Here is a 14,368-nt window from a genome sequence, read left to right on the forward strand (position 1 = left end):
CTAGGGCGTGTCTCTCAGTGGGCCAGATGCACTTAGCTTCAAAAGTGATAAAATGGAGTGTTAAACAACCAATCAGCTCCTGACTGACAATTTTCAAACACTGTATGTCGCATGGGTAGGAGCTGATTGGCTGGCTGTTTATCACTCTCCATTTTATCACTTTTGAAGCTTAGTGCATCTGGCCCAGTGTAGTTAAAAGAAGTGGGGGCTCCAGTGGTGAGCACAGTTCCAAATTCATATAGAGGAGAAACACCAACTGCCAGCGAGCCAGTTTGTAATGCCAGTTGGTGGCAGTGGTGTGGCTCACCTATTTGAATGTTGAAGTGTGCTGCAACCCCACCACTGGAGCCGCCCCTCGTAATCTCCGCAGAGCATATGTAACCCTTTCATGTGAAATGCTTTTTCAGCTATCAAATAAAACAACAATGAAAGGAATATAGTTTTGCAAACTAACTTATATGCACTAGTAAGGAGTACTAGATGTGATGAAAAACCGGTCACCGTCACTGGGTTATCGTCGCATTGTAACTAGCCCTACAATTACAACCCATGTACCACCACCACACACCCACCAATAATGTCAGAAGCCTGTGAGAAATGTATTATTTCTTAGCAGTATCCCATTCTTTAGCAAATTATTTTAAATAGTACTACCCTTTTGACTGGGCAAAAAAGGGTTATCCTCACTAGTGCTGAGTAAACATACCACTAGAAATAACATGTCAAACCAATAACCCTATATATGTGCTGAAGCCAATAAGGCCAGGTCACCTGACCTGTCACCTGTGTAGACACTAATAACCACGCAGCATGACACACACGCCGCTATCTGCACAGCGCATGCTCACGCTTTATATAAGGCCGGCTAGATCATATGACCTCGAGTCAGGCGCACATGTGTCTACCCGCCAATCACCGATCTCCTGTCACACTGCAGGGCGAGGCGTACATTGCGGAGCAAGCTTTGTGATAGGTAGTCAGGTCGCACGGTGCTGCTGATTGGCTGTGACTGCTAGCATCGACATTCCTCCGGACCCGGTACAGTGAGCAGCAGCGGACATACTACTGCAGTGAGCGAGCGGCTGCTGCTGAGGTTTGTGTGTGGAAAACGGGGTTGCCCATTTCAAAGATGGTGGAGAGTGTATAGTATAGCGAGTACAGAAGCCGGAAAGTGAAGGTGAGTGAGTGACCCCAGTCTTTTTCTATCTTTACTTGTTTGTGTGGGTGTGTGGTAATGAATGTATCTATTTTATTTCATAATGCAGTGCATTGGATTGTACCACAATCTACAGGCGGAACACATTAATAACAAATAACACAAATGTTGCTGAACCCTAGTGTACAAAAACATGCGTTGTGTAACACACTGCATGGATATAAAGAAAAAAAGCTACATCGTGGCATTGGTGCATACCTCCCGACATGACCATCTCCAGGAGGGACACCATGCTCTGTTCCTGGACTTTCTTCTTAATGTATGATTACATCACCTGTGTTGAACTGGTTAATGGCTAAGAAAGGTGCTGCAACACAGGTGATGGCAGTCATACATTAAGAAGAAAGTGCAGGAGCAGAGAAAAGTGTCCCTCCTGGAGAGGGTCATGTTGGGAGATATGTTGGTGTATAATAGTCATCAATACGGGACACGTGTGGCATTAAGTCAAATTATACTTACCGATAATTCCATTTCTTCTTAGAGATCCCATGGCAGCCACTCTGGGATATTTTCCCTCCTACTTATAGACAGGTTGATTTTTTTTCTTTTCTCCACAGGGACCGCCCACCTCTGGTATTTAGTCTGACTCCTCCCACTGCTCCATGTCTTTTGACTGTCTCCTATAATTATATTAAGGAAAAAAAATCACACCAACAGGGAGGGTAATCGGCTGCCATGGGATCTTTAAGAAGAAATGGAATTATAGGTAAGTATAATTTGACCTTTTCTTCTACAATCCCCATGGCAGCCACTCTGGGACATACCAATGCCAAAATAAGGGACTGGAAACCGTATACTGCAATAATAATTTATTCATCCAAGGCACATTTTAACACTTGTTCTCCAAAAGAACGTGGAGACACATCTAGGGCATAGTGCCTGATAAACGCGTTGATAGAAGACCAAGTAGCGGCTTTACAGATGTCAACAACTGAAGTTTGTGCCTTCCTGGCCCACTATGCTGCTACTGCCCTTGTAGAGTGTGCCTTAATACTCGGTGGAACGGTCCTCCTTTTCTTGCTCATAAACCTAAGAAATGAATGATCTAATCCACCTTGCTAACGTTTGCTTAGCGGGAACCAGACTTTTTCTAGGCCCCTCAGGAACAATAAACAAATTCTTGACTTTCCTGATTCCTTGTACTTTACTTAGATGTATGGTAATTGCTCTTACCAAATCTAACAAATGCCAATCAATTTCTTTGTTATCCTTCGTCTCTGACATGAAGGCTGGAAGTATGATCTCTTGACTAAGATGAAATCTTGATACCACCTTTTGGCAAGAAATCTGGATGTGTTCTTAAAGACACTTTGGGGCCCATTTATCAAACCATATTTGCAGCTAAATCCCCGAAAACACATGTTTTCGGGGGTTAACTGCAAATATTTAGTATCCCCCAAATGTATTAAAGGGGGACCGCAGCAGGAATCTCCGATCCCTGCTGCGATCCCCCCCATGCAGCGCCGCCGGCCGCATCCCCATATGATTCTATGGGGGATGCAAAGCTGCCTGATGTATCAACATCGGGCAGCCCGGCTTCGCACCCCTGGGCTATCGCCATTCTGGGATGGCGATAGCCCATTGTAGCCTATGGCTACACATCGCACTACCGAGCAGGACAGTGCAGTAAGGGGGGTCGGCGGTGGTCAGCGCATAACCGTGCATGTGCAGACCCCCTGGCTTCTGGCTTAGCACTTCGCAGGGACAGGCTCCTTTCAGTATTATTCCGCCCAGATCGCATTGTAAATGCGATCATGATAAATGTGCCCCCAGGTCTTTAACTATAATCAGATAAGGTTCCTCAGACCATAGTGCTTGAATCTCACTGATTTTCCTGGCCGATGTGATTGAATCCAGAAACAAAACTTTTCATGTAAGAAACTTTAAGTCTGCTTCTTCCATTGTTTGAAATGGAGCTTTAATTAAGGCCTTCAGAACCAATGTCAAATCCCATGGGGCAATCCTGGACTTCTGAGGACGAAGTCTCTTATTGGCATTGCAAAACCTGATAATCAGATCATCTTTTGCCAGTTTACTGTTTAGTAGCACACTTAGAGCTGATATTTGACACTTCAAAGTGGACACTGATAACCCCATCTGGAAACCCTGGCATAAGAATTGTAAGACTTGTGCCACTGAAATGTCCGTCAAGACCACTGGACCGTCCATCCAAGTTAGAAACTTCTTCCATGTCCAGTACGCCAAAGAAGACACCTGTTTCCTCGCTTGAAGTAGTATATCGATCACCTGATTCGATAATCCTTGTTCTTAGAGCCTTCCTCTCAATTTTTCAAGCCCTGAGACGGTTTACTTCTGGATTGGGATGGAACAGTGGTCCTTGATGCAGGAGCTCTGGAGTTACAGGTAATATCATGGATTCTTGAATCGCCAGCCTCAACATCATCAGGAACCAGGGTCTCCTCGGCCAAAAAGGTAGTATCGCTACTACTGTAACCAGGTCTTCTTGGATATTCTTTAGAACTCGACCTATAAGTTGAATCGGTGGAAAAACGTACCCCAGTCGGAAGTTCCACTGAATTGACAGAACGTCGACTGCCACTGCAAGCTGGTAGATAAAATCTTGAATAAAATTTCTTCACCTTGCAATTGGCTTGTGTTGCCATAAGGTCAACTTCTGGCATCTTGAAGTTCTCCACTACCATCTGGAATACTTATTGCTTCAACTCCCATTCTCCCGGCAGTATGCTTTATTTGCTCAGATAGTCTGCCACTGTTTTCTTTTCCGGGAACCTAGATCGCCGACCGAGATCTTAAGTTTTCTTCTGCCCACTTGAGAATCTTCCCGGTCAACTCCATAAGAGCCCTGCTCCATGTTCCCCCTTGATGATTTAGGTGGGCTACCACTGTCACAATGTCTGAGAAGATCTTCCGATTTGTTTGTCTCAACAGGTTCTGGAAGTGACATATAGCTCGCCAAACTGCCTGTGTTTCTCTCATATTTGAGGATAGTAGACTTTCCTTCTGCGACCATGTTCCCTGAGTGGAGAGGTTTAATAGATGGGGACCCCCATCCGGTTTGGCTCGCATCTGTTGTCAGATTTAAGAATTGTGGAAAATGAAGTGACGTTTTTGTCTTAAGTCCTTCTGACCACCAACTCAGGGATTCTCTTAATCTTGCATGCATTATAATCTTTGTTAATTTGTGGCTTTTGCTTCCTATCCATGGAAGGAGCTCCCACTGTAGTTTTCGCATCCTCCACTGAGCCCAGGGAACAATGTTGATGGTTGAAACCATCATCCCCAAAAGCTGCATCCCCATTTCTAACGAAATCTTCTGTCGTGTCATACAGTTTGATGCCAGATCCTGTATCCTTGTACATCTTTCGGGTGACAAAGCTATCTGAAAGTTTCTTGTGTCTATCACCACACCCAGAAACTTTATCCTTTGAGACGGTTGTAATTTGCTCTTCTGCCTCCAGATATTCTATCACCATCTGCAGACTTCTCCTTGCTTCTGCCTCCGATTCGCCCGCAATCAGCAAATAGTTCAAATTTGGCCATATCTGGACGATCTCCCTTAATCTTGCTACCAGTGTAACCAGCACTTTCGAAAAGATCCTTGGGGACGATGTCAGGCCGAATGTTAAACATCTGAACTGGAAATGATTGTTGAATAGACAAAACCTCAAGAACTTTCTGTTGGTCTTGAATATGGGAATGTGATAATAGGCATCCTTCAGATCTAATGCCACCAGAAAAATGTTCTGTCTGCTTCCTACCAGAATCGAGGTCCGTGTCTCCATCCTGAACCGTGTTTTCTCCAGGATGAAGTTTAATCTTCTTAGATCTAATATAGACCTGAATCCCCCGGTCTGGTTTGTCACTAGAAACAGATTTGAGTAGAATCTTTCTTCTCTGTAGTCTTGGAACCTTCTCCACAGCCTTTATCTCCACAAGTTGACCCAAGATGCTCTTTAATGCTTCTCTTGCTATTCTCACTTGTGGAAGGCGAGATATCACAAATTTGTCTCTTGGTGGCAATTGACGGAATTGTAACTTGTACCCGTCTTTTACTATATCAAATACCCATCTGTCTTCTATCGTTCTTTGCCACACATCTGCAAAAACCAGAAGCCTTGCTCCCACCAGAGCACTCTTGGCATAGTCATTGCCATGGATAACCTCGGGTTGACTGAAAGGACTGCCGTCCTGACGCTCCCCTTCTGCCATAATGACGTCCTGGCTTGTAACTTCTAGCTTCTTTGAATTGCTGTCGTGAAGATGTAGGCACTGGAAATCTATTTGGAAACTGGCTGCTTTTTCTTGTCTTGAGGCAGACAGACAGATTTACCACCACCTGATATCTTCTGTATCATCTCATCCAATTCTTTACCAAATAAGAAGGATCCTTCAAATGGTAAGGACGCTAGATGGTTCTTTGAATGAACATCAGCATTCCAGCTTTTAAGCCATAATGCCCTTCTAGCCACTACTCCTGCTGCCATAGTATTAGCTGAAAAGGTCACCATGTCCAGAGATGCCTCACATATATATCCGATAGCTCTCTGCATATTCTCCAAATTTTTTAACAGATACTGTCTTGATATCTTTTCTTCTAAATCCTTCTGCATATCAGTACTCCACATCCTTAGAACTCTGGCTGATGATGCAATAGCCATTCCTGCTTTCAAAGATACAGCGGAAGACATATGTAGTTTTTTCAGAGTTCTCGGCTCTTTTATCCATGGCATCTTTCAACGTAGCACCGTCCTTCAGTGGTATAGTTGTCTTGGAGGTTAAATCAGCAACCGCTGCATCAACCTTCGGAACTGAACACCAGGATACAAACTGTTCATCTTTGAATGGGTACATCTTATCGATTCTTGGTAGACGACCCAATCTTTTCTCCACTATGTTCCACTCTTAGATAATCAGATCTTTCATTACGCGATGCACAGGAAAACATCTGCCCTTTCTTGAGCGATCCTCAAACAACCGGTCCTGAGCATCCACTGGTTCCACGGTTTCTTTGTAGTCAATCGCTTTATGGGTGTTCTTCAACATACCCTACCATCTCATGATCATATGAGCTTTTATCCTCTCAAATTTCACCCGATTCTGCACCGGATGAACCCGACTGTTCTTCTAATAATTCTCTCTGACCCTCGTCTCGCATGTGACGTGGATCCTCTTGATTGGATCATCTCCAATTCATCTCTTGTGACGAAAGATTTCTTCATCCAGTCCATTAATTGTTGTAACATCTCGGGTTGCGGAGTATCTTCTGACACTGCTGCAATCTTCACATTGATTTCCCTTAGCCATTGTCAACAATATATTGTCACAAACCACACAGTTATCTGTTAATCCTCTCTTTGTGCAAGTTCTCTTTTTTTTTTTTTTTTTTTTTTATGGGTGGTGATGAAGACACACTAATAAAGTAACATACTGATTACTATCTAGAAATTAAATACACTAGCCCTTTAAAAACGTAGGCTTACCTTGAACGGGCAGACTCAGACTTATGGGGGGAAGGCTCCATAGCAGCTGCAGCAGAAGTCTCACAACAGCACAAAAGTCCAATACACTCTCCTGCAGTGTCAAACGGCGCACAGGGAGTTAATAAAGGTCTTTAATGACCCAGAAGTGCTTCATGACCCGGAAGTTCAATTTGAACTGAACTGTCCTAGAAGTTATATAACTTCCACAATAGCTGCCTCCTTCTGCCCTGTCTCTGACACCAGGCACAGGTGCGGCATAGATGAACTCCAATGGGGAGAGCGAAATCAGCTGGGTCTTTGTACAACTCACCTCCCATGTCCCAAGTGAGGTAGGAAAACCATATAGGGCTGTCCTCACTCCCCCCCCCCCCCCCCCCCCGTCCTCGTCAGGTAGCCTGGAAACACAAACAACCTCTCCTGTCTAACCTAGGAGACAGAGGGAGGAGTCAGACTAAATACCAGAGGTGGGCGGTCCCTGTGGAGAAAAGTCAACCTGTCTATAATTAGTAGGAGGGAAAATATCCCAGAGTTGCTGCCATGGGGATCGTAGAAGAAATAAACAATTTGGGGCATGCTTTCTGCATAAGAGGACACGTATGTTGTAATATATGACATGCGTGTAGCATAATAAAAGGCAATATAGGACAAGTCTTTTCCTAAATATGTGTTTGCATACAGCTCCGAACAGGGAAGACTCATTTGATCTGTGGTTGCACAATACGTATGTATGCATGGTTATATAAGCAATGCTGTCCTGATCCTGAGATTTTATGTCTTTGTCCTCTAAGATGTGGGGAGAGGTCGTCCTGGTGTTACAGGGAGCGTCCCGTGTGGCGCAAGCTGTGATGGCGAGAGGCTGTGAAGAGCTGCGAATGGCGGCTGCTACCTCCACATTCGGAAGTGGCTTTAAGTCTGTGCAGGCTTCTGCCGAGCGCTGCGTGGGGACAGTTTTCACAAATATGCAGGTGAGAGGGCAGAGTACTGTCCAGCCTAGCACATAATGGATAGAGACATATTCTCAGTTGCCTGGTATGTTTGCTATTTGTTATCCCAAATGCAAGCTTTATGTTTTCCTTTGAGTGAAATTATCAGTTTCTATCATTTGTTTATTTACAGTTTATTATATAGTGCAGCATATTCCGTTGCACTTTACAATTGGATATTACATTTCTAGCACCCAATTTCTAACATCGCTCTACTGAAAAAAAAATTCTCCCAACACCAAATCCTTGTCCACCTCCCCAACTTCTGTTTCCCTCACTGACCTGCCTTGTAGTTCATTCTCCTGCCACTATATATTACCCTATACAAGGTATCAACTCTGATGTAAATATAACCAATTGGATAATAAGTGAAGTGCGCAGTTTACGTATTGTGTTCACAAACTGATACACTTTGTACGCTCGTAGCTAGGAGTAAAAGGTTAACGCAGCGTAGAGAACCTTACACGTGCTTACAACACGTGTATACCAATACCAATAATGCGGTATCCTTTCGCTGTACTTGGCACCCAAACTTGAGTACAAATGTAAGGATAATTTCCTTATAACCATCTGTGTTAAAATCTAACTTTGTCTCCATTTTATTTCTGTATAGCTCCGCAAGATGGATTCCAGGGAGCGCCCATTCTCTCCTGAGGTTAGCGATGACTCTTGGAGTGTGATGTCAGAGATTCCGCCAGCAGAAGACACATCACCTCCAAGGACAGCCCCTGGGGAGCAGCAGAAGAAGGGTCTGGGCATGTCTGGAACAGGCATTGGGCAAGTCAGATATTACAGTACAGTTAGAGGCCTCACAGCTGACGAACTGGAAAGAGCGAGGGAGGCAAAACTACAGGGAGACACGGAGGATCATGGGAGGCCTAAGAGACAGAAGGTGGGAGAGCGATTTCTGTAAATAACAGATGTGCTGGTTTCTATACTTTCATTGTATTACTTTCTTCTCCACCTTTTTCTGTACCTGTCTCACGTGTTCGGTTTCCTAGACTTCAATAAACTCTTCTCTCTGCCCTGCCTTCATTCTTTATTTTAAAGGGCAACTTATGTTCAGCCTATACCGTAGGTGCGCATATGCTCTCTGTAAAAGGGATAATTACATACGGTATGTGTTCATTCTAGCATTCAGCACCTTTCAAAACCCATGCAGTTCCTTTTTCCTGCCTGGGGAGACACTCTGCTCTGGTGCTTCTAACATAGGGCCTTATTTTGGTTCATTCTTTCTGACAAAATCCTTCTTAGATGGACAAAACCATGTGCACTGCGGGTGGGGCAGATGTAACTTGTGCAGAGAGAATTAGATTTGGGTGGGGTTTTACTTCAAAGTGAGATCTATATTGCAGTGTAAAAATAAAGCAGTCAGTATTTTCCCTGCACAGAAACAAAATTACTCACCCAAATCTAATTCTCTCTGCACATGTTACATCTGCCCCACCTGCAGTGCACATGGTTTTGTCCATCTAAGAAGGATTTTGTCAGAAAGAATGAACCAAAATAAGGCCCATAGTATGGTCTGTATTTCTCTGCTGAAATACGGACCATACTATGTTAGAAGCACCAGAGCAGAGAGTGTCACCCCAAGCAAGAAAGAGGAACTGCACGGGTTTTGAAAGGTGCAGATGCTAGCATGATCTCTATATATTACCAGTTTATCCACTAATCCCATTCTGCATCTGATGGGGGAGATGGTATCTCTTGTTCAGGACAGATGTTGGATAGACCCAGACATTGGTCGCATCTTCCTGTGTATAATGCTGCCCATACATATGTGCGATCTGATGCGATGGGACATCGTATTGGATCGCATCAAGTGGTGTCCCAGTGCAGCACCCGATGCCATCCTGCGGTGGACATCGGGTGCTGGAGGGGTGGTGTGTCTCGCATTCAGGCGGCCGCTGATTGGCTGAGAGAACTCTCTCTCATCTGCTGCCACCGCCTGAAAGCTCCACGCTACACAACCGCCATGCCTCCCCTGCTGCTGCTCAGTCCCTCCGGTCCCCAGCATTAAGGTACCGGCTCCCCGCCAGCGCTCCGGTACCCATCCTGGCCCTGCTCCTTGAACCCGCCGCTGAAAAAAACACATGCGATTGCTCATGCAATTGGATAAATATTATGTGCAGCTCATAATACCTATCCATTCGACGGCGTGCCTGCACATCACGTCAAATGTTAGCTTAAAAATGCATGCAATCACTCGATTATTGGCCAGATGTGGCCAAAATCAAATTATTGCATTCTATATCTCACATATGTATGGGCAGCATTACTGTAGGAGTATGCTAGTGTAGCTTTATCCTTTTGTTTGTGTAAGATGAAATATTACAGGGCATGGCTGACTGTTCCCTGAATTTCCACTGCAGGTCCTTTCTAAATATTGTCACTGATCCTGTCCTACTCCATAGTTTTTCATGGTCTAATGTCTATTAAATGGTGTAACAGGGACATCCTTCCTCAGGATTAAGGTATCCCTTTTCTATGTGTGTGGCGTTATGGGGGTATTATTTGTTATTGTAATAATTTTATTGATATAGTACTTTACTCCCACAAGACTCAGTCACATCAAAAACATAATACATTGTACAAAGGTTTGGAAATATAGTATGTCCAGCTCATTAAAATAATAATTAGGAACCACTAAACCTAGAGAGCACAGTGCAGGGTTGGTGCAGACATTTTTGGTAATAACTTCTATGGGTCATATACTCCATTGGTCCTCAACCTCGGTCCTCAAGGACCCCCAATGGTGCACGTTTCCAGGTCACCCAGCAGGTGCACTCATTATTCACTGACGCATTTTAAAAGATCCACAAGTGGAGCTAATTAATTCACCTGTGATTCTGTGTGGAGATCTGGAAAACGTGCACTGTTGGGGGCACTTGAGGACCGAGGTTGAGAACCACTGATCTACTCAACCCATGAAAGGTATACAGAGTATTACCCTGGTTGGGCTAGGTCACACCTAAAAGAGGTGACAAAAATGGTGCAACATCCTAGCACCAGGGGTAGTTACCCAACATAAGTAGATGTGTGTCATTTTTGAGCATACCAGATGAGGCAGCCATGTTGGGCACACCACGAATGGTATGCTGTAGGCAATATGTCCATACATGGACACCAAGCACATGTTGGAAAACTGACCTATAAAATGCATTAGTGTGATATACCTTGTATGAATACATCCAAGTGTTACGTACCACATACGAAGGAACCATCCAAGGCAAAGCTCTTGGGGGAGCTGCGTTGGTTGCTGCGGTCAGGGTGTGCAACCATTGCTGGTTAATAAACCACTAAGGCTATAACGGTGGGCAAAATACACTTAAAAATCAGGTGCACATAATCAGTAGTTACAGTAATTCGATCTTAAGGTCTATCTAAACCACAGTTATGCACTGAAATGATATATAATATATAGCGGCTCCTACACAAATATCCTGCAATATTCAGCTATTTCTAAGCAATTAAGTCAGATGACTAGTAAGGAGCATAAATGTAATATACAGTGTACATCCATATAGCAACAATTAGTAACATAGACACGTAATAAATTAGCCGTAATTGTATAAAATAATCATATAAAAAGTTAGTGCACTGACATAAGTTCGTGGACTCAATATATACAATCTCGCCCAGCTGGTATCGCAGCGCCTGTTTGCTGCACCACTTTGGATGGACGGATAACTCCACGGTCTGAGGGTTTTATCTGCTCAAATGAAGAGCTGACTTTCAATGCCGCTGGTGTCTACGTAAAATCACTTAGGTGCTGGGAGGGAAGGGAAGTCCACATATCTGGATGTCCGTGGGCAAGGGACGCCTGCAGTCAGTGTAGCTGGACACTGAAGAGCAGGTGCCCAGAGCGTCTCCAGGCGCAGTTTGTATGCAGTGCGGTGAACAGCAGCATGTCTGGATAACTGGTTTAGTCGGTAGCTGCAGGGGGGGGCACCCTGTCCTTGGATATGGGGATGTGTGGGAAACGCAGTACTCCGTATGGGGGACACTCTTGACATATTTCTCTGCTCTAAACGAATGACTGTTTCCTCCGAGGATAAAAATCCTCTTCAGTGACCGGCTTCACTGACTGGGAGAGTGAGTGTTTCCCTCCATTGTAAGGGGGAGGCTGCTTTTCACCAGATTTATTGCACATTACCACTCACATAAATTATATTCTATTTCTTAACAGAAATAAATGTGTGTACTGTGTATTCCAGTATTGTAAGTTCCCTAAAGTCCTCCTAAAGGTGCCCACACACGGATAGATCTCATGTCTATCCAATTTCCCTTCAAATTATCACTCCTGATCATGCGCGCGTGTGTGCACACACACAGAACAATTAAGTAAATGATCTGAGGGTTAAGATGGGTCGTATAAGGACTGCAAACCATATACCGCATCATTGCCACATCATTCATCATGCCTACACACTGAACGAAGTGGACAAATCATGCGCAACAGTTCGTTCGTCTTTCCGCCTATTGACGGGATCAGCAGGCTTGATAAATGACTGGTGGGTACACGCATTGGTTAGTGATCATGCCCACACACAGAACGTTTCTAAAAGTTCTGATTGGTTGGAAACAGCCATATCTTTAAAAAAAAATCTTACCATGTGTGGGCACCTTAACGGTATAGTTCCTGTCCTTTGACTGAGAATTTAAAATGTCAGTAAGCATTCTTGCCAAACCAGGCTTATTCCGCAGGAAATCCAATAGCTCACAAATTGATGGCTTTGACAAAAAAGGCAGATAGTACATGTGGCATTGTTAGCGTCAAATATTTTTTTTTTTAGATCCGTTCCCAATTTTTTTTTGTTACAGAGCATTTATTAGACCATAATATTCAACCTAGACGCTTGTTAAATGTGACATTAAATTCTTGTATGCTTGATCCAATCACAAATCACACACAACTGTTCCTTAACACGGAAATATCCATAATCGACACACAAATTGGCTTTCTTATTGAAAGCGTAAAGTTAAATGTAAAACCTAATTATTGGGTGCATGGAACTGCCATGGGCACAACATTTGCACACAGATACGTAAACCTAATGAGGTTTGAAAAAGATTACATTCGGAACAACACATTTATACCTGTTCTACCTGCTTTTCATAGATACAGTGCCTCAAAATAGATCACTGTATTGGTAGGTTCAAGGTTAAATTATTATGTACATGTACTTATATTACTTTGGTCAGAATTTAGGCACTTAGCCAGACCTCTCACTATATCATGTTTCGGCAAAGTAAGTCACTGTCACCATGATTCCTGGCCAAGTCCATGAAACTCTTGTAAATGCCCTTTGAATGTTTTAATTGTATTTTGTTACCAGTGTTTGTTGCCAGCATTTGGAAATCAATATTGGCCACCGCAATGTGTTTACCCACAGCAAACCTTTAAAAGCAGTATATGATGCATTCAGAAACCGCAACACAAATAGATTAAGCGTAAAACCATTGTGTGACAACAGTAAAAACAATGATGGACCAATTTAGATGTGCTTTATTTGTGGTCAGAAACACCAGATTGTATGAGCTGTAAAATAATAACCCTTTAATATTTGAAACCTAATTCTCTAGTATTATAATCCTATACTCTTGTTCTATCAACGATAAATCATTAGTGACAGCCACCAGAATGATCTAACTGGATACACTTTGGATCATTCTTTTTGAATAGAGGAACTCTGTGAAAGGTGCTGACTCCCACATCCATCACTCTGGTTTACTAATGAATGGGTTGTGAAAGGCGACAAACATTGCTAACTTTATATAGTTTAAAGTTTGCAATAGGATTCGAGTCCTTTTTCTAGGACCGGCAGCACTGCTCGCAGAAAGCATTGAATACACCCCGTCGTGTGCTCTCAGTTGGTTTCCTTGTCATATATAAATATAGGCTATGCTTGTGTTGGAAATATTTATAAAACCACCTATAGGTGGCGATATACTGCTGCGATGTCTCACAGCAGTATACGGCCACCCATATCCCAGCGAGCCGCCCAGGCGATGCGATCTATCACAATGTGCTGTGATGGATCGCATGTGTCCCCACTGCCGGGAGGGAGGTCCCAGGTCTGGTTGTCGGAGGGCCAGCAGGTCTGACCATTGGCTCAGGTCTGATGCGCACGGGACCACGCATCTGACCTGAGGGGACATCAAACTGAGCCGATTTGGGCCCATTTCCCGGCCTGATTCGTCGAAAACGACTCAGTGTATGGGCACCTTCAATGTCTGCAGCCATGATTGCTCAGAGTGGGCATGATTGTGCTATACGGTATGTGTATGAGGGTCACCCCATCACTCTAACCCTTTGAGTGCCAAGTGAATTTGTCAAAATAGTTGTGAAACTTGCCCAGCAAACCTTTGTATTCCTCCTAATGCCCTGTAATGTTACCTTTCTATAGGAAATATCATCCTTTTTTTACATAATATTTTTTACATATAATTTTTCATGTGAATTTATATAACAAATGTGAGCGACGCTGGCACTTTTAGCACATCTGTTGCGCATCTCAGAGGTTGACACTCAAAGAGTTAACACTTTGTTTCTTCACAGCTGAGTGAGCGGGCGAGAGAGAGGAAAGTACCTGTATCTCGCATCAGTCGCATGGCAAACTTTGGAGGTAATTTTGTATTCATTTGTCTGAATCTCCCATGTGCCTCCTCAGTCGTACAACATATAAAAAAAAATTCTCCCTGTC

General features: G+C 43.7%; 1 protein-coding gene across 2 annotated transcripts in view; it reads left to right on the forward strand.

Moving 5' to 3' along the window:
- The first annotated feature begins 877 nt into the window (after nt 1–877).
- Nucleotides 878–14,368, forward strand: part of COQ8B (coenzyme Q8B) — a 43,242-nt gene continuing 29,751 nt past the window's right edge. The window contains exons 1-5 of one of the 2 annotated variants that reach the window (XM_083159708.1): nt 878–1,177; nt 1,774–1,922; nt 7,467–7,643; nt 8,275–8,553; nt 14,224–14,290. In XM_083159708.1, the coding sequence (XP_083015834.1) occupies nt 7,467–7,643; nt 8,275–8,553; nt 14,224–14,290 (523 nt within the window). In that variant the 5' untranslated portion in view covers nt 878–1,177; nt 1,774–1,922. The remainder of the gene's footprint in view (nt 1,178–1,773; nt 1,923–7,466; nt 7,644–8,274; nt 8,554–14,223; nt 14,291–14,368) is intronic. The other variant, XM_083159707.1, reaches the window with a different exon arrangement.

This window comes from Crinia signifera, chromosome 9 (assembly GCF_055691185.1).
Source record: "Crinia signifera chromosome 9, ASM5569118v1, whole genome shotgun sequence".
In the NCBI taxonomy this organism is placed as follows: domain Eukaryota; kingdom Metazoa; phylum Chordata; class Amphibia; order Anura; family Myobatrachidae; genus Crinia; species Crinia signifera.